This window comes from Sphaeramia orbicularis, chromosome 20 (genome assembly GCF_902148855.1).
Source record: "Sphaeramia orbicularis chromosome 20, fSphaOr1.1, whole genome shotgun sequence".
NCBI classification, from domain to species: Eukaryota; Metazoa; Chordata; class Actinopteri; order Kurtiformes; family Apogonidae; genus Sphaeramia; species Sphaeramia orbicularis.
Genome location: NC_043976.1, coordinates 46,346,321 through 46,366,283, shown reverse-complemented (window position 1 = coordinate 46,366,283; position 19,963 = coordinate 46,346,321). Strand labels below are relative to the sequence as shown.

The following is a 19,963-nucleotide window of genomic DNA, read 5'->3' as shown; positions in this document are numbered from 1 at the left end:
ACCTGTGCTATGGACCACCCAGAACTCTCACAGACATTTGAGACGCCAAAGCAGAAGCAGTCAGTGCAGCCCAGTGGATTGTCCTCCTGCAGGTTGTAGAAACCTGGTCTACACAGGTCACAGTGAGCCCCCATCACATTCACCTGGAAGGACATGAACCAGAACGGACAGACAGACAGCTGAGAAACCAACACACTGCAACTGCACATCTGTCACATCTGACAAGTCTGATGCAAGGTTCTAATAGTTTTGGATTTTTCATTCTAGTTTAGTTTTATTTAGTTTGGACTTTTTTTTCTCTAATTCAGTTTGTTTTAATTCATTTTTAGAGCAGGTGTTGTTTTTATTAGTTTTCATTTTTTTCTAAATGCTTAGTTTTAGTATTAATTTTAGTTTAGTCGTCTCTTTTCTCTTCTTCTCTGTCGTCGTATTCAAATCAATCCCAGACAGGACTCTGCTGCTTTAGTCTCCATGTTTCCAGGTAGAGTGGGGACCAGAAGACGACTGGAAACCACAAGTGAACACAAGTGACGGAGCAAAAAGTGTCATATGGTGACAGCACAGAAAACTGCTAGAGCGAAATAAATCGATTTCGTATCAATCCGACATTGACAAAGATGAAAACGAAGGGAATTTTATCCAGAAATTGTATCTGTTTTAGTTAGTTTTGTAAACACACAATACAGTTTCAGTTAGTTATGGTTTTGTCTTTTAATTATAGTTTTTATTTATTTCAGTTAACGAAAATGTTTTTACAGTTCTAGTTTTCATCATTTCGTTAAGTTTTGGTTAACAATAATAACCTTGCAGTGTATTCAATCCAAACACAGTTTTAGCACAAGTGGTCGGATCGATCACTAAAGGTGGCTGTATTGGTGAAGGAGAGACTCTGTGTTTCATTAGTACGCCAACTAGAAGTGTAACTGTGGAAAACAGAGATAGTAAAACCAGTGAGGGGGCATGTGCAACACACAACAAACATCTACTAGCTCTAAAAGATGGAGGGAATTTGGGTGGAAAAGCCTGACCAGATTCTTTACTCCACCACATATCACTACTGAAGTAAAAGGACATTAATAAGATTGTTAGAGACAGTGTGGGCACACAGTTCCTAATCACTCTCACATTTTCTGGACTTGTATAAAATTGAAGTCTTTCTGGGAAAGGCTTTTTGAAATAATTAAGGGTATTATGACCTTCAGAATTCCTAAGGACCCCAAATTCCTTTTGCTGGGACTGCTACCTGAAAATGTATTAGAGAAAGAAGACAAACGGCTCTTTAAAATTCTTATAATCCCTTCCAAAAAGGCCATTACAAGGAACTGGCTCAAAACAGGCGCACCCTGTGAGGATCAGTGGCTGTAATAGAGGAAATCTACTCCATGGAAAGACTGACTTACTACCTATGACTCAAGGAACAAATGTTCATGAAGCGCTGGAGAAAATGGATGGACTATAAACAAAACAATGCTCAATTACTGCTGTCTGTGATTTCAGTATTTTGTGTTCAACCAGTGACCCCAGGTTTGTATTTTGTATTGTCTGCTTATTGATAAAACAAATAAAAACAAAGTATATATATAAAAAAAAAAACAGTGACAGCAGGTGCCCTATGGTCAGAGGGCCTGTTAGTCAGAAAAGGGTTAGTGTTAGGGTTAGATTTATCAAGTGAATCCAAATTCTTTTTCTGACTACAGGGCCTTCTGACAATAAGGTGGGCACTCCACTGAGTTAGCTGCACGAGGCTAGTTGTGCATGGACTGAGCTTAACGCTTTGCCAACAGCTAACCAAGCTAGCATAAAGACCTGGAGGACACAGACTGATGACGAATGATAACCACGCCCATGAGGATTATTCTTCATGGTTTTCACTACGGATAATTAACACTTCTACAGAGCTGGTGGTTCAGGTACCGTTTTTATTTTATTGCCCATTGGAGTGAAACAGCCATTTAGTTTGAGACTGCACTGTGCCCAAGCAACCAACAGGCCAACATGAACATTTTGTGTTGTAAATATTGAGTTTGAGGTCTAATATTTTACGTTATTATTGCTGGTTTTAGGTATTTTGAGAAAATTGAAGGATTTTGTGTCAAACAAGATATTTGTTTGGAGAAAAGACATTTGAATGGAAAAGCAATGATTTTATTGTTGACTGATTGATTGAACTAACTTAAGTAAATAATTGAATATTTTTAAAAAGTGTGTGTGTGTGTGTGTGTGTGTGTACCTTGCAGATGCAGTCAGTGCAGGGGTCATTGTTGATGCTTCCTGCCAGGTTACACTCACAGCGAACACACAGAGGGAAATCTCTGAATCCAAATGCACAGCGGTCGCATCGTCGCCCTGCGAAGCCTTCCTTACAAACACACTGGCCTGCAGAGAAACCTGAACAGACATGACTTTAACACCTTATACTAAAGCGCACACACACACACACACACACGCACACACACGCACGCACACACACACACACACACACACACACACTCGCACTAAATAAAGAACAGTTTATAATAACATGACAGCTTCATCAAACTCTGACACAATACTTATAATAATAAGAAGAACAATAATAACTATAGTAGAAATAATAATAGTAATATAATTCTAATAAGCATAATAAACACAATAATAATAATAATAATAATAATAATAATAATAATAACAACAACAACAACAACAAGTGTTCAGAGAACTCAAACCTCCACTAAGCACCCTGAATGGTGTGCATGTGTAGATCGACTCTTTCTGTTTAAATTCAACAGTTTGGTACCAGTCATGTGTCTGTCCAGCTATATTCAATTCCAATCAATATTTATTGAGTTCTAATTTTAAATGTGTGGTAAATGGGATTTTCAATGTTAAACTGAAATGTCCACAGAGTCCACATTCCACATTTTGTGCCAGATACAAGATATTGTTCTAAGCTACGGGTGGATCAAACTGGAGGCTAATCGGAGTCGTTTTGAATTTTTGATGAGTTTTGAAAAAATGTCTCAATGATGACAGATGGAAAACTGTAGATGTTGTGACCTTGCTGTGACCTTGAACTTTGGCCTACTGGGACCAAAATGTACTGGGTTAGTCCCAGGGCCTAGGCCTATCTGTGGGGAAGATCTGGGAAAGATGGGTGGAAGAGTTTTACACTAAAGTGGATAACAAACAAACAAACAAACACACAAAGCAAAGTGATCACAATACCTCCTGGAGGAGGTAATAATAATAATAATAATAATAATAATAATAATAATAATAATAATAATAATAATAATATTAACCTGGGACTGTGTCATCTCTGGTGCAGACTGACGTCTCGGATCCTCTCAGGTCACAGTTACATTCAACACATGGAGCGTCTGCATAAGCAGAAACCTACATGTACAAATGAACCCAGAGTGATTCATAGGTTTCATCTGTTTCCAACAATAACGTGTCCATTTCTAAACACTGGTTTTCCTTGAATCTGGTCTCGTATGAAGGATCTGGGGACAGTTGGTACCTGTGCAGGTCTGTAGAATCCATCAGCACATGTCTCACAGTTCACACCAGCTGTGTTCTGTCTGCAGGCCACACAGACTCCGCCCCCCTGACGGACGCCATGGATGTTCAAACTGAGTCTGACGTCAGCTACCGTCTGGTTGTAGAAACAGTCCTCTGCTTTGTTGTAACAGTTACATTCTGACAGAGACACAAACATTCAAACAGACCTTTCACATCCTGGTTCCGTCCGTTTGACTTGAATCTGTTTGGACGTGCATTAAAATTTCACTTTTAATATTAAAGCTGCGGGAGACTTTCGTGACCAATTTTTCATCAAATCTGTCCATCCTCAGTCATATCCTCAGTATCATGAATCTGTAAGTCTTTCTGTCATTACTCACCTGAATCTCTTTTATTACGGTGAACAGTTTCTTAGTTCCATCCACCAGAGACAAACCATGTGTTTACAAACAGAGCCAGGAGGGAACTCAGGCATCTGAGGAATTTTGTTGCATGCGTTGTGGGAAGCGAAGGCTCGTGCAGCCGCCTGACAGCAGCAGCTGGAACAGACACGACGTGGAAACGACAGGAGCTCCCTTCCCTCTATGCATATTCCTCCAGCCGTTTCCACCTTTCAGGCGTTTCCGCGTTGTATTTGTTTCATCTTTATAATATCATATGGTTGCGCTGCTGCTGCAGATGGCTGCGTGACCCTCCCTTTCCCACAATGCATGTCGTGACAAAATTCCGAAGATGCCCGAGTTACCTATTGGCTCGGTTTGCAAATGGTGGATGGAACTAAGAAACTGTTCACCATGATGCAAGAGATTCAGGTGAGTAATGACAGACAGACTTACAGATCCATGATACTGAGGATATGACTGAGGTTTGACAGATCTGATGAAAAACTGGTCACAAAAGTCTCCTGCACCTTTAAGATGCATTACATTATAGTACTACATTATAGTAGGTGTGTCCAGAAAGTCCAAAGCAGACCACACAAACCCTGATCCTAATGAAGGACAGTGAGCTGTGGGGTTTTCACATGGTTTAAATATGCACTTTCACTGGAAAATGTTACTAATCTGACACCTTAAACCTTTCAGATTAGTTCAGACCAGAACATCATCCAAATTCAGTTCAGTGTTCAGCATTAAATCATAAATGTGTGTTCAGTGACAAACAGAACCATTTAATAACCGTACACGTCCAGTACTTCAGCCCAGCATGGAACCAGTGATGTTCCAGTTCTTTCACTTAAAATTGAAATATTTAGAGATTTTGTACCAAAAATAACCTTACAGAGAACCCATAACCTTAGTTCCCAGAAGCAATAACTTCTGAGTTTCCCCTTGAACTTAAGAGAACCATGTGTCAGAACGACATCATGGAAATGACATCATCACAGATTTGATGAAAAATTGGTCACGAAAGTCTCCCGCAGCTTTAAAATTCCTGTAATTTCTGTATTCAAACCAAAGTGTGTGCAAATGTAGTGGGTGTGTCTTACTTTCACAGGTGTTTCCTTCTGACACGGTTCCCGGTTGCCATGGCTGCTGGTGGTAACCAGGGCAACACTCATTACAGCTCTCTCCACAGGTGTTGTGTTCACACACACACTGCAGTTTCTGAGGACACAAACACAAACACAGTGAGCTCTGTGGCAACGGGCCATCATCTGTCCGAACAGGGAAACAGGTGTGCTGTTACCTTGGTAACAGGATCCAGAGGACAGCTCTGGGCGTGGCCATAGCAGATGCACATCCCTCCCACAGAGATGTCTTTGATGGAGTAATAATACTGAAAAATGCAACAGAGTCAGTGACACGTCCAGCTCTTACTGTCAGGGATCAGACTGTGAAAGCGTTCTCACCCTCCGAGTCACGATCGGGTCGATGTCCTGGGGGTCGTGGGTGCTCAGCGTCATCAGGTCGGCATTCAGAGTTCTGATTCGCTGCAAACGCAGTCTGATGAAACGAGCCGAGGTGAAGTTTAGGAGGTCAGAGGTCAAATCATCAGCTCCAGGTCGGCCATTAATCAGAGACGTGTGGATCTGAGCGGGTTAAATAATTCCACAGATGGTGGAGCAGTTTGGTAAGACAACAATAAGTTTACATATACACTTACAACCAATCCGTTTACAAAGGGAGAGACCACAGGCGTCAAACATGCAGCCCGGGGGCCAAATCCGGCCCGCCAAAGGGTCCAATCTGACCCCTGGGATGAATTTGTGAAATGCAAAACATACACTGAAGATATGAAGAGTCAAGGATGTTAAAATCATTTTAGGTCATTTCAGTCTTAAGTGGATCAGACCAGTAAAAGACTATCATAATAACCTATAAATAATGAAAACTGCAAATTTGTCTCTTAGTTTTAGTATACAAAACAATAAAATTACACAAAAATGTTGACGTTTACAGACTAGCCATTAACAAAAAATGTAAATATCTGAAATGTGTTAATAGAAGTATGTGGAATTTTAATAATATTCTCCCTGTTATTTAATGTTTTGTGTATTTGTAGATCCACTGTGATCTGTAAGTTGTGATTCACATGTATAAATGATAAACTAAACCCAATATTATTAAAACTGCACTTCTTTCACTAACAATTTTCAGGTTGTTACCTCCGCCAGTAAGTATTGTGATTGCTTTGCTTTGCGTGCGTCTGTGTTTGTTTGTTTGTTTGTTAGCAGGATAACTCAAAAAGTTATGGATGGATTTTCATGAAATTTTCAGGAAATGTTGAAACTGGCACAAGGAAGAAATGATTAAATTTTGGTGGTGACCAGGGGGCGAGGGGGGGGAAGACAGATCTGTCTTGGCGGAGGTCTGTGCTCTCCGAGTGCTTTTCTTGTTCATATTTGTTCATGTTATGTTCAAGTACAATTTGTAGATGTAAACATTTTCATTACGGAATTTACTTTTTTCACTCACTCTTATCCTATTATTTATATTATTTTCCTGGTCCGGCCCACTTTAGATCATATTAGGCTGAATGTGGAACTGAACTACAATGAGTTGGACAGCCCTGGGATAGACAGATGGAGAACAGGAAACACAGACGGAGATAGATTAGTAACACAAAGGGCAACAATGTACGGACAAACAAAAGCAAGACAGTTTATGTTAAAAGGTATTAAGAAAAAGAAAAAGCAAGTACAGAAAGGATCCAGTCAAATAAAGTAAAATAGCAGTGGCAATAACAGTCAGAGTAACAGAGAAACAGACACAGAGCCATGAACAGGAGGCAGCGCTGGGCTGATCCCACTGACACAAGGACCGGACCAGTTCAAATCCAACAGATGAAGAGCGGAGAGGAGGAGCTTTGGTTGGACGGTGGAGGTTTATGGAAGTCAATCTATCTCATCAGATTTTGAATTATAAAAGCCATTTAATTTCTAGCAATGATTTCTTTTGCATTGAAATTAAGTATCTGAATTTTTTGTCTCTGAATTCACCTATGTTCATAAATTTAGAATAAAAAAAATAAAAATAAAATTCAGACGCAAAAAATTCAGATCACACATCCAGGATGCCAAGGAAAAGCAATCGATTCTGTCTCAAGTCGAACCCACAGCCAGCCAATCGAGTTACATTAGGTTGGTCATGTGACACAAATGCAGGAAGACGGTCAGCGCAGATGTTTGATCTGAATTTTTTGCATCAGATTTTTTTGCATCAGAATTTTTTGCATCTGAATATTTTTGCTTCTGAATTTTTTGTATCTGAATTTTTTGCATCTGATTTTTTTGCATCTCAATATTTTGCATCTGAATTTTTTTCAACTGAATTTTTTTTGCATCTGAATTTTTTGCTTTTGAATTTTTTTTTATTGTAACTTTATGAACATAGGTGAAGTCAAAGACAAAAAATTCTGATACTAAATTTCAGTGCCAAAAAAAATTTCAGAGCTAGAAATTCAATGGCGTTTATAATTCAAAATCTGATGAGACAGATTTAATTCCATAGAGGTTGTTCTCAGACTGCATGAAGCAGAACTCAGACGTTCTCTTGTCTCATTTGGAGGTGTTGGTGGACAGAACGCTGTCTTACCTCCCCATGTTCCAGAGGGTTTAATCTGGAGTAGTAGGACGTACAGATGACCTCAGTGTCGCTCTTGTACGTTGGCGGTCCGAGTCTCGGTGTGATGTTATATCGAATCAAACACTCCGAGTCACTGATGGCGTAAAACTGCCAAGGGTCAAAGGTCACGCCGTCCAGAGAGCGTTCCAGAACCCAGTTCCCTAAAAGGACAGAGAGTTTAGTTTGGATTCTCCTGAAATATCTGTGTGGTTTGTCTAACAATAACATTATAAGATAATTTAAAGCATGGCAGCACAAATAACCAGGAAGACTCATGTGTGTCAAATTCAATCAGCTGATGATTTCAGTTGTGAAGAAGAGGGGATGATGTGTTTTCATTTGGTTGAATGGTTTCACAGACAGAGAAAGTTGGACTTAATCACTTCAGAGCTAAATAAAACTAAGATATGGTTTGACAAAAATAAGTCGTCAATAAAGCTGTGTAAAGTGAAATTCATGATTTTTAGTAAATGTAAAAGAAGTAATGAGGTAAAGGTACAAATAGAGGGTGTAGATATAGAAAGGGTGAATCAAAACAAGTGTCTTGGGAGTGATAATTGATGATAAAATTTGCTGGAAACCTCACATTAAAACATGTACAAAACAAACTATCCAGAAGCATCTCAGTCCTGGCCAGAGCAAAGGGGATCTTAGATCAAAAATCACTTCAGATTCTGTATAATTCATTGATTTTACTTTATTTAAGTTATTGTTTGGAGGTATGGGGAAATACATACACAAGTTCATTACAAAGACTTTATATACTGCAAAAAAAAAAAGAGCAGTAAGAATAGTTCACAATGTTGTTTTTGGTGAACACACAAATCCGCTAATTTTCCAATCTAAAACTGTAAAACTCATTCACCTTGTGGAGTTCAAACCTATTCAAATAATGTATAAAGCAAAGAATAACTTACTGCCGGGCAATATTCAAGAAATGTTTAGTGAAAGAGAGGGAGGCTATGATTTATGGGGAAAATTTAATTTAAAGATCCATAAAGTACGCATTAGGTTAAAAAGTTTCCGTATGACCATCTGTGGAGGAAAACTGTGTGTGGAGATACAACAAATACCAAACATAATTCAGTTTAAAAAAAGATATAAAGAATTGATTCTTGAGAGGTCCAGTATTTAATAATCACAGTGAGGCCTGTTTGTTTATGGATGATGTTGAATTGATAAATCTGCTGGAATTATTGAAGAAAACTGTTGAATTGTTGAGTCTGTTTGTATGACTGCACTGACATGAACAGACTGTTGTGTATAATTCAATTACTGCATTATGTATTTGTTATGGTTCGACGCTAAGATTAGGAAAAAGTATTGTTTGATTCTTGTATCAAGTTAGTGATAAAGGTGTAAAAGCACTGAGGGGTTGGATTAAATAAGTTTAGACTTCTTCTTCCTACTCCTTTTGCAAAATTCAGACTTGTATGTGCTTGAAGATAGATTCTGTTCATTTAAATGTTATTTTGTTTTTGTCTTAATTTGCTTCGTTTTGTTTTATTTTGTTTCTTTGCATGTTCTAAATAAATAAAAGTGGTCTCACCAGGCCGAGGGGAGTTCGCTGCCTTGATGATGATGTAGGCGACCTGGAAAATCTGTAAAAAACCAAGACAGACATGTTTGTTTCCATCCAGACCAGCTCCCCGTCCCTGGACTGAATCAGGTCTAACTGATCCAGGATGTGTGTGGTCTGTGTTCCTTCTGTTTTCTGACTCTGGTGTTAATTACACAGTTCACTGTTTATAATAACTCTGCTCTGCTGGGATTTGTTTGGTTGCCACAGATACGCAGTATCATCGTGCATCAGGACATGTAGGAACACAAACAGATTCACTTCTTCTACTTCCTCTGTCTCAGGTGTGTTTAGGAAACCTTACACTGACCCAGTCTTAAAGGTGCTGGAGACTTTTGTCACCAATTTTTCCTCAGATCTGTCAAACCTCAGTCCTATCCTCAGTATCATGAATCTGCTCGTCTGTCTGTCATTCCTCAGCTGAATCTCTTCCTCATGGTGAACAGTTTCTTAGTTCCATCCACCAGAAACAAACCATGTGTTTACAGTCAGAAGGGAACTGGGGCATCTGAGGAATTTTGTCGCGAAGTGCATTGTGGGAAACGGAGGTTCACACAGCCATCTGACAGCAGCAGCTGGAACAGACACAATGCAGAAACGGCAGGAGCTCCCCTCCCTCTGTGCATATTCCTTCAGCCGTTTCCACGTTTCAGCCATTTCTGCGCATGTTTGTTTCATCCATATAACATCATATGGTCGCGCTGCCGCTGCTGCTGTCAGGCTGCTGCGTGAGCCTCCATTTCCCACAATGCACGTTGCAACAAAATTCCTCAGATGCCCCAGTTCCCTCCTGGCTCTGTTTGTAAACACATGGTTTGTTTCTGGTGGATGGAACTAAGAAACTGTTCAGCATGAGGAAGAGATTCAGCTGAGGAACGACAGACAGACGAGCAGATTCATGATTCTGAGGATACGACTGAGGATGGACAGATCTGAGGAAAAACTGGTCACGAAAGTCTCCCACAGCTTTAACTTTAAAACCACCTTTGCACTATAATCCTGGATGAGGTTTGACTTTATGTGTCTTGCATGTGGTCTCAGTACAGGGTGTATCAGAAAAAAGTGGAGTGTCAGAAAAAACAACATCAAACCAAAATGTGAAGACTTTTTGAAAATCTGCTCATATGTGTTTATTGTCCATGTGATTGTCCTTCGATTGACACCAGTGTCCTGGGTCAGTTTTCATGCTTCAGTGAACAACGCTAATTTGAATTGTGCAAAAATAAAAGTCTTTTGCGCATGGAAGTGTAAGGGTTAATATGAGATCTGTTCCATGGATGAAGAGTTCCATTGGTCTTTTACTTTCATACATAAAACAGGACAAAAACAAGCCCACGTGAACCCCCTACCATCTAAAAATAAATCCACGTGAACCCCCTACCATCTAAAAATAAGTCCATGTGAACCCCCTACCATCCATACAAAGATTTCACATTAACGACAGGTTTGAGTCTATCACGCCAAACCCAAAGGCTTAATGTGGTTAGTCAGGATTCTTTAAGCTTGTTTTGACCATTTGACATTTGAAACATTTCGGTCAGCATACAGAATTCATTCCATCATCTGGGTGTTCCTTCTTGGTAATTTCGTTTGTTAGAAACAGCCTCAAAATGGCATATTTCATGGGTATAAATGTGTGCATAGTGTGTGCACTGGCCTTCCTGTTCATCTGGATGTCCATGTGGTTTGGTAGAAGATGGTCAGACCTCAAATCCTGAGGTGTCAAACCCAAATCTGGACTCACTGAGAAAATTTTGCTGATAATTTTCAGTTTCTCACAGATGTGTGAAATTTTTGTATGGATGGTAGGGGGTTAACATCTCCTAATTTTTCTTTTATTCCTGTTTTTTGTATGTAATTAAAAGACCAATGGAATTTGTCATCCATGTTGACAGATCTCATTATAAACCCTTACATTTCCATGCGCAAAAGATTTTTATTTTGCGCAATTCAAATTAGCATTGTTCACTGAAGCATGAAAACTGACCCAGGACAAGGTTCTAATAGTTTTAGATTTTTCATTACAGTTTAGTTTTATTTAGTTTTGACTTTTTTTTCTCTAATTCAGTTAGTTTTAATTCATTTTTAGAGCAGGTTTGCTAGTTTTTATTAGTTTTCATTTTTTTTCTAAATGCTTAGTTTTAGTTTAGTTTTACTGTAGTTCAGTGGTCTCTTTTCTCTGTCGTCGTATTCAAATAAATCCCAGACAGGACTCTGCTGCTTTCTCCCAACTTTAGTCTCCATGTTTCCAGGTAGAGTGGGGACCAGAAGACGACTGGAAACCACAAGTGAACACAAGTGACGGAGCAAAAAGTGTCGTACAGTGCTGCAAGCTAAAATTGCTAGAATGAAATAAATTGCTTTTGTATCAATCCGACATTGACAAAGATGAAAACGAAGGGAATTTTATCCATAATTTTTATCCGTTTTAGTTAGTTTTGTAAACACACAATACAGTTTCTGTTATCATTTTTTTCTTTTAATTATAGTTTTTATTTATTTCAGTTAATGAAAATGTTTTTTCAATTCTAGTTTTCGTCATTTCGTTAGTTTTCGTTAACAATAATAACCTTGACCCAGGACACTGGTGTCAATCAAAGGAGAATCACACAGACAACAAGACAAGCACTCAGAGAACGCAGACCTCCGCCAAGACAGATCTGCCCCCCCACCCCCCCCATCTTTAATCATTTCTTCCTTGTGCCAGTATCAACATTTCCTGAAAATTTCATGAAAATCCATCCATAACTTTTTGACTTATCTTGCTAACAAACAAACAAACAAACAAACAAACATGCATGCAAACACACAAAGCAGAGTGATCACAATACCTCCTGGTGGAGGTAATAAACACATATGTGCAGATGTACAAAATGTCTTCGCATATTGGTTTTATGTTGTTTTTTTCTGAGAGTCTACTTTTTTCTGATACACTCTGTAAGTCTTCATGGAAATCCACTGATGTCCTGAAAACCTCAGTCAAATCCACACAGACAGATCCAGACAGAGACGGCCTGAGGCTGAAAGCACAGCCTCCACAGTCAGTCTGCACAGCTGACACACCTGAACACCTGGGCTGGAGGAGGGGTTTACCTGTTTCAGGTCCAGAGTGATGGTGACCCAGTGAAACTGACGCCCATTCTTAATGCTAGGACTCTGCCACCACTGGTTTGTTCCATCTATGGCATTTGTGATTGGATGTCGTTCTGTAAAACAGTCATAATGTGAGGAACTGCTGTCCAGTGTACTGTCAGACTGGATGTGCAGTACTGTTTTATTTACATTTGGATTTCAGAGTTTGAATCCTGCTCTAGGTTTTGGACAGGTACCTTTGGACAGGACTGAGTTGGCATCACATTTGGGACAGTGTGGGTTCTTGATTCTTCGTCCTGGAACATGTTCCACCAGTTTACAGTAAACCTCTGGTTGTGGATCTCCACAGGTGGCGTTACTGCTGATGACTGCATTACTGGCCAGGTTGAGGATGGCCGGGAACAGACCTGTGGAATGGACCACACAAGATCAGAGAGCAAACTTTAACTTCAGTCTGAACTCACGTCCTTTACTTCAGGGTTTGATGTACCACTGGTGACCTGTGACCTCTGGCATCAGTGGTATATGGTGTCTATTTGAAGAGCACATCTGCTGTTGGATCTAGTCTGACATCAGACAGACTGCAGTGACTCACACAGTTCAGGTGTTTCTGTAGGTGTAGACTCAGGTGAGTCACTGCCTTCAGTCTGACACCACAATTCAGCTCCTGACACGGTGTCATGTGATCCTCATGGACCATGTGACCTGAGTTTAGATAGAGTGAAACTACAGAAGAAATCCTACTATATAATGCACATTTCAGCCCCACCCCGTGTCCGTCCCATCGATGTCCGTCCGTCCGATCGATGTTGCTACACGGGACACAAGAGGGCGTTTGGGTGCAATGCCGCTGTTGCACCACAGGAGGGCGTTTTAGCCATGGGTACAATGCCGCTAGTATAGAAATAAAGGAGGAATCAGATCAAGCAGATTCAATTTTAACTCGAACCGTAAAACCTGATTGAACTGCTGTTCAACACACACACACACACACATATCACCTCTAACCCAGTACACATTGAATTTCTCCTTCATATAAACTGAATCTGTTAGTTTTGTCTGATACTTCAACCTTGAAAACCTCTGCCGGTGCACATTCTCTCACTGTGGTTTAGTCTTTGACTGTGTTTGGACTCAAACTAAAACCATAACATCTGTTTCATCACACCTTTATATTTAATCACATATTAAATATCCAAAGTCAATTCTAATGTGACATATTTGAACACTATTTGACTACACACATTTAACTACACACATTTAACTACTTTTGAGCGTTTGTCGAGTACTTGTTAAATAAAGTTACATTTAATCATAATTCAATCAGCAAAAATGTGCTGATGTAGGTCTGAACAGGACCACACACACACACACACACACACACACACACACACACACACACACACACACACACAGATGTTGAGGGTTGTTGTTGTGTTTGATCAGCTGGGGTAAACAGCTGGGGGTCTGAGTCCTCATGCAGATGCAGAATCAAACCCAGACCCCCACTGGTGAGTGGGGGAGGGGCGTGACCATTCACACACACACACACACACACACACACACACACACACACAACCACACACACAGTAAGACTGACACACACACACACACACACACACACACACATCATCACCAACTCAGGCCAAATGTTCCTCATTTCTTGAGTTTGATTCTCATGTTTAACATTGAATTAAACCACTTTAAAACACATTCAGAGAACATTACTGCCGTTCTTTACATACAAATAAACCCACTTTGATCCAGTCACTGCACAGTTTAAGGAACAGCTTTATAATTCTACATTATGTGTGTAAATAAAGACAAAACTGTAAAAAATGAAATGACTTGTTGATTTTCTCTTACAAATGGAAATAATTTTTCATAGTATGGTTAAAATGTTAGTGGAGGAGGAGTTTGAGGAACACTAAACTGGATTGAAGCTTCTACATCAGAAAACAAATAGAAACCACAGACACATGAGATAACACATAGAATACAGATGGAACAGAAGCACCAAAGTTAGAAGGAATGAGAAGTTTAGACAAAGATGAAAGTTTTACAAACGTCACTCAGACTCCATATTGAACCCAAAGTAAAGAAGAGGCCACGACTAAACACATGTATGTGGATGAAAGAAGGACAGATTAGAGCTGGGAGTGTTTCCAGTCCAATGTAGTTTCATTCAAAGTCAGTATTCTCACCTCTCTGCTGGGCTGAAGCTCCCTCCATCACCACCACCACCAACAAAAACACAACCACCGCCTTCATGTCTGCAAACACCAGTCCAGCTGTGGGACTGGCTCCAAACCGGGTCCAAACTGGGTCCAAACCGGAACAAAACTGGTTCTGAATGGAGCCGGTTCACAGGAATGTGTTGCTCAGAGTGTGTGTTGGCATCCCAGTGTGACTCTACCTCGCTCTACGTCTCTCTCTCTCATTCATTCATCTTACAAAGGGGTGGGTGGGGGTGGGAGCGGGGGTGGGGGTGGACTGTACCATGTCCTCTGGTCTGAGCAGGGATGATCTGCAGGAAAAGGGAAAAACATCAGTAAACCTGTGGTGCTACTGTTTTAGAAGAGTTTTATGTTACAAAACTGATGAATATTGTGGAAACTGGAAATTAATGGAAAGTAGAAACATATAAAAAAAACAGTAAGATTTTAGAGCAAGGTTGTAATAGTTTTGGATTTTTCATTCTAGTTTAGTTTTATTTAGTTTGGACTTTTTTTCTCTAATTCAGTTCGTTTTAATTCGTTTTTAGAGCGGGTTTGTTCGTTTTTGTTAATTTTCATTTTTTTTCTAAATGGTTAGTTTTAGTTTAGTTTTAGTATTAATTTTAGTTCAGTGGTCTCTTTTCTCTTCTTCTCTGTCGTCGTATTCAAATCAATCCCAGACAGGACTCTGCTGCTTTAGTCTCCATGTTTCCAGGTAGAGTGGGGACCAGAAGACGACTGGAAACCACAAGTGAACACAAGTGACGGACCCTTAAATATCATATGGTGCCACCAGCTGAAATTGCTAGAGCAAAATATATCAATTTTGTATCAATCCAACATTGACAAAGACCAAAATGAAGGGAATTTTATCCGTAATTTTTATCTGTTTTAGTTAGTTTTGTAAACACACAATACAGTTTCAGTTAGTTATCGTTTTTTTCTTTCAATTATAGGTTTTTTTCTTTCAGTTAACAAAAATGTGTTTTAAATTCTAGTTTTCGTCATTTCGTTAGTTTTTGTTAACAATAATAACCCTGTTTTAGAGTCGATAAATCAGTGTCTGGTTAGAACAGAGTTTGTAAAATGTCTAAACAGAAGAAGAAACACAACAAAAACTGTCTTTAGTTGAAGTTGGAGCTTTAACTCAGTGAATCAATCACTAAGATGTGAAGTTTACAAACATTTTCTTCGGCCTTGTTGAAAATCTAGTGTGTGATTACAGAGGTTTTCAGATGGTCCATGTGGAGTCCAGGTCCTGTTGAAGGAACTCTGTCCCTTTAACTCCAGCTCATTCAGCTCTATTCATTGTCCAGCATGTTGTCAGTCGGAGGAGGGGGTGGATGAGAATGCTGGGGGTGTTACTTCTCTCATCCATTTATTTCACTTTTGTTCGTCTTTGCTTTCTTTAAATCACGTTAGAAGTTTTATTTCAATACACTCTGCTCATAAAAATGTTCAAGAGCATGTCCTGTCAAACAAAACTGAAAAATATTGACTTTGTTCAGTTCACATTACTACAAAAAGAAGATGTCAAATATTTCAAACCATGTGCTTATTGACGGAGTCAGTTTTACAAACCAGATCAAAATACTGCCCCCTGGTGGCCACACTTACAATATCATCTTCTAGCATGGTGATGGTCTGGGGGCTACTGGTCCATGATGATCAGTCCAGGGGCTACTGGTCCATGACGGTCTGGGGGCTACTGGTCCTTGGTGGTCTGGGGGCAACTGGTTCATGGTGGTTAGTCCAGGGGCTACTGGTCCATGACAGTCTGGGGGCTACTGGTCCAATTGAAATGTAAAAACCAAAATTATCTGAAGGCAATAAGTTTCATTAACCCTCTTAAGCCTGCCATTATAACAGGCTCCCTAGGTGTCCTCATATTTTAAGTGTTACAAAATGTCTTTTTTTTTCCAGTTCTTTTGCACATTTGCTTTCAGGAAGAAATTACCTTTCAATACCTGTCCATTACTTATCATTATTACAGATAAAATAGGCTTAAAATAGTGTATTTTAGTAAAAGAGAAAAAAGGGCCTTGATGTATTTAGTATATTAATCATCAGAAACAACTGTAAATGTCCATAACTAAACCTTTTGAGATTGCAGAAATAAACTTTCAACTAATTTCCATCTGCTCAAACATATTTTTTGGTCTTGGGCATTCGTTATCCCTATTATGGCTTCAGTAGCGGCAGTGTACCCGTGGTGCTATTGCACGATAGCGCCCTCCCATGGTGCAACAGCAGCATTGTACCTGTACGCCCTCCCATGCTGTCACATCGATGGGACACCGGACACAGAACGTGCATTATAGTAGGATATGTGGATTACTTCCAGGTGCTTTTTAGCCTGTGTTGAAGTCACTGATACAGTTTCTTTCTACTAGTAGTTTAGTCCCATATTCACAGTTCATGCATCCAGGATGTTTGCTTCTGTACTGGGGAGTTCTCCTCCTTTTATGACCCCCCCACCCCCGCTGTGGTGTTTGTAGGGACAGGAATATGGCCATCAGGAGGCTTTGACACAGAGCACCTAAGGAAAAATAAGGAAATACACCAGAAGGGTATTATTGTACATGATATTCATCTAATTAGTTATTATATGTATCAACAAACTCTGTTACTTGTAACAACAAGTAGTAACTCTGTTTCTACTTGTTGAGGTGAAGGTGGTCTTACCTCCAGCGATTCAGCCTCCTCTTCCTCCCTTTCCAAATATCTGCAGGGACTTTTCTCTCCCTGGTTGACCTCCTCCTACACATTTCTCCTTTCAATATTTACAAAATACAACTATCTATGAACTAAACAAACTGGAAAAATACAGATAAAAACAGCAGGGAAAAAAAATGCAAAAAACCCCAGTGAGCCTCAATAAAACACAATAAAACACAGAGCACTCAAAAAGAGCACTATCACTACTCTATACAGTTATTTCAAAGGAATTTCCACTAAAACACAGCTAAAACACAGCTAAAGCATCACTAAAACCTAGCTAAAATACTGCTAAATCATTGTTAAAAACCTAGCTAAAACAGTACAGCTGTGTACCGAACCGAACAGGTGTGTACCGAAACGGTTCGGTTCGGTATGTGTACCGTTACAGGCCTATATTATACTACAATTAGTTGATCATTTGAAAGTGATCCTAATCTGTTCATTTATGTGTTAAAATTTGCATGTTGATGGACTCTGATCAGAGTATTTGGACTGTAGCCTCACCATGCAGTTGTTGCTTTTCCTTGAGGACTACTTCAACCATGTGGGGTCTCTCCATCCTTATGATCACAGAACCAGTCCCTGCTGCTCAGTTGGAACTTGTTCTGCAGTTGTAGAGCTTCTGAGCTCCAAGGTTCCACATGTGTGTAAAACATGGAAACTTGGTATTTCGCTTTTTTTACAGTTACATCCATGTTTGCTGCATTATGGACTGTGGCTGTCATCACCTTCTCTGTCGCTCCAAACCAAGGTTATTATCGTTAACGAAAACTGACGAAATGACGAAAACTAGAATTGTAAAAACATTTTCATTAACTGAAATAAATAAAAACTATAATTAAAAGAAAAAAACGATAACTAACTGAAACTGTATTGTGTGTTTATAAAACTAACTAAAACATAAAAAATTATGGATAAAATTCCCTTCGTTTTCATCTTTGTCAGTGTTGGATTGATATGAAATCGATTTATTTCCCTCGAGCAATTTTAGCTAGCGGCACCATACGGTATTTAACAATCCACCACTTCTCGTCACTTGTGGTTTCCAGTCGTCTTCTGGTCCCCACTCTACCTGGAAACATGGAGACTAAAGTTGGGAGAAAGCAGCAGAGTCCTGTCTGGGATTTATTTGAATACGATGGAGAAGAAGAGAATAAATAAATAAATAAATAAATTGAACTAAAACTAAGCATTAGAAAAAAATTAAACTAATTAAAACTAGCAAATGTGTTCTAAAAGCTAATTAAAACTAACTGAATTAGACAAAAAAAAAAAAAAAGTCAAAACTAAACTATAATGAAAACTCCAAAACTATTATAACCTTGTTCTGCAGTACAGGTAGAGAAATAGATATAGATATTCATCTCTATATTTAGATCAGGGGTATCAAACTCATTTTAGTTCATTTCCACATTCACCCGAATATGATCTGAAGTGGGCCGGTCCAGTAAAGAAAATACCAGTGAAAAAAGTAAAATGACATTATGATAATGTTTATATGTACATTGTTTGCTTAAAAATCTGAATAATGTGAACAACTTGAAATGTCTTAAGAAAAACAAGTGCAATTTTAACAATATTCTGCATCAGTTTATCATTTACACACGTGCGTTACAACTGACATTACAATTACAAATACACAAAACATTAATAAAATTGCATTTACTTTTCTCAAGACTTTTCATGTTCATATTTCTTCAGGTTATTCACATTTTTTGGAAAAGGATAGTTTGTTAATGTAAACATTTTCATGTAATTTTACTTTTTTATTTTTACACTAAAATGAAGATAAAATCTGCAGTTGTCATTATTTATAGCTTATTATGACAGTATTTTTCTGGTCTGACCCAGTTGAGATCTAATTGGTTTCTATGTGTTTGTATGGAACCTGAAATAAAATGATTTTTATGCTATTGATTGTTAATATCTTCGGTGTAATTTTTGCATTTCACAAATTCATCCCAGGGGCTGGATTGGACCCTTTGGCGGGCTGGACTTGGCCCCCGGGCCACATGTTTGACACCTGTGATTTAGATCAGGGCTGTCAAACTCATTTTAGTTCAGGGGCCACATCCTCCCAGTATGATCTGAGGTGGGCCGGACCAGTAAAATAATAACATAATAATATATAAATAATGCCAACTCCAGACATTTCAATGTGTTTTATGGTGAAAAAAGTAAAATTACATTATGGAAACATTTACATCTATAAACTGTCCTTTTAAAAAAGTGAATAACACGAACAACCATAAAAAAAACCCTGAAAGTTACTAAGAAAAACAAGTGCAATTTTAACTCTATTCTGCCTCTGCTTATCATTTGTAAATGTGCATTACAACTTACAGATCACAATGGATCTGCAAATACACAAAATATTTTAGTAACTGGCAGACTATTAGTAAAGTTGTACTTACGTCTCTTAGGACATTTCTAGTTTTTCATATTTTTTGTGAAAGGCTAGTTTGTAAATTTGCACATTTTCATGTAATTTCACTTTTTTACACTAAAACAGAGGAAACATTTGGAATTATTATTCGCAGGTTTTTATGGTAGTATTTTACTGATGTGACCCACTTGAGACTAAAGTAGGGCTTTAAATGGGCCTAAAGGAAAAGCACTGACTGTTCATATCGTGAGTATAATTTTTGCATTTCATAAATTCATCCCAGGGCCGGACTGGACCCTTTGGCGGGCCGGACTTGGCCCCTGGGCCTCATGTTTGACACCTGTGGTTTAGATAATCCGGACATGAACATCCACTACGGGTCCAGCAGGAGGCGACA

General features: G+C 39.0%; 1 protein-coding gene across 1 annotated transcript in view; it reads right to left on the bottom strand.

Annotated features, from left to right (window-relative positions):
* Positions 1 to 14,666, bottom strand: part of lama1 (laminin, alpha 1) — a 67,998-nt gene extending 53,332 nt beyond the window's left edge. The window contains exons 1-12 of the mRNA XM_030123830.1: positions 14,448 to 14,666; positions 12,480 to 12,650; positions 12,244 to 12,356; positions 9,121 to 9,172; positions 7,542 to 7,732; positions 5,357 to 5,536; positions 5,194 to 5,283; positions 4,994 to 5,111; positions 3,503 to 3,681; positions 3,282 to 3,375; positions 2,231 to 2,388; positions 3 to 143 (exon numbers count right to left, since the gene is read on the bottom strand). Coding sequence (XP_029979690.1) covers positions 3 to 143; positions 2,231 to 2,388; positions 3,282 to 3,375; positions 3,503 to 3,681; positions 4,994 to 5,111; positions 5,194 to 5,283; positions 5,357 to 5,536; positions 7,542 to 7,732; positions 9,121 to 9,172; positions 12,244 to 12,356; positions 12,480 to 12,650; positions 14,448 to 14,514 — 1,554 coding nt within the window. The 5' untranslated portion in view covers positions 14,515 to 14,666. The remainder of the gene's footprint in view (positions 1 to 2; positions 144 to 2,230; positions 2,389 to 3,281; positions 3,376 to 3,502; positions 3,682 to 4,993; positions 5,112 to 5,193; positions 5,284 to 5,356; positions 5,537 to 7,541; positions 7,733 to 9,120; positions 9,173 to 12,243; positions 12,357 to 12,479; positions 12,651 to 14,447) is intronic.
* Positions 14,667 to 19,963: the final 5,297 nt, after the last annotated feature.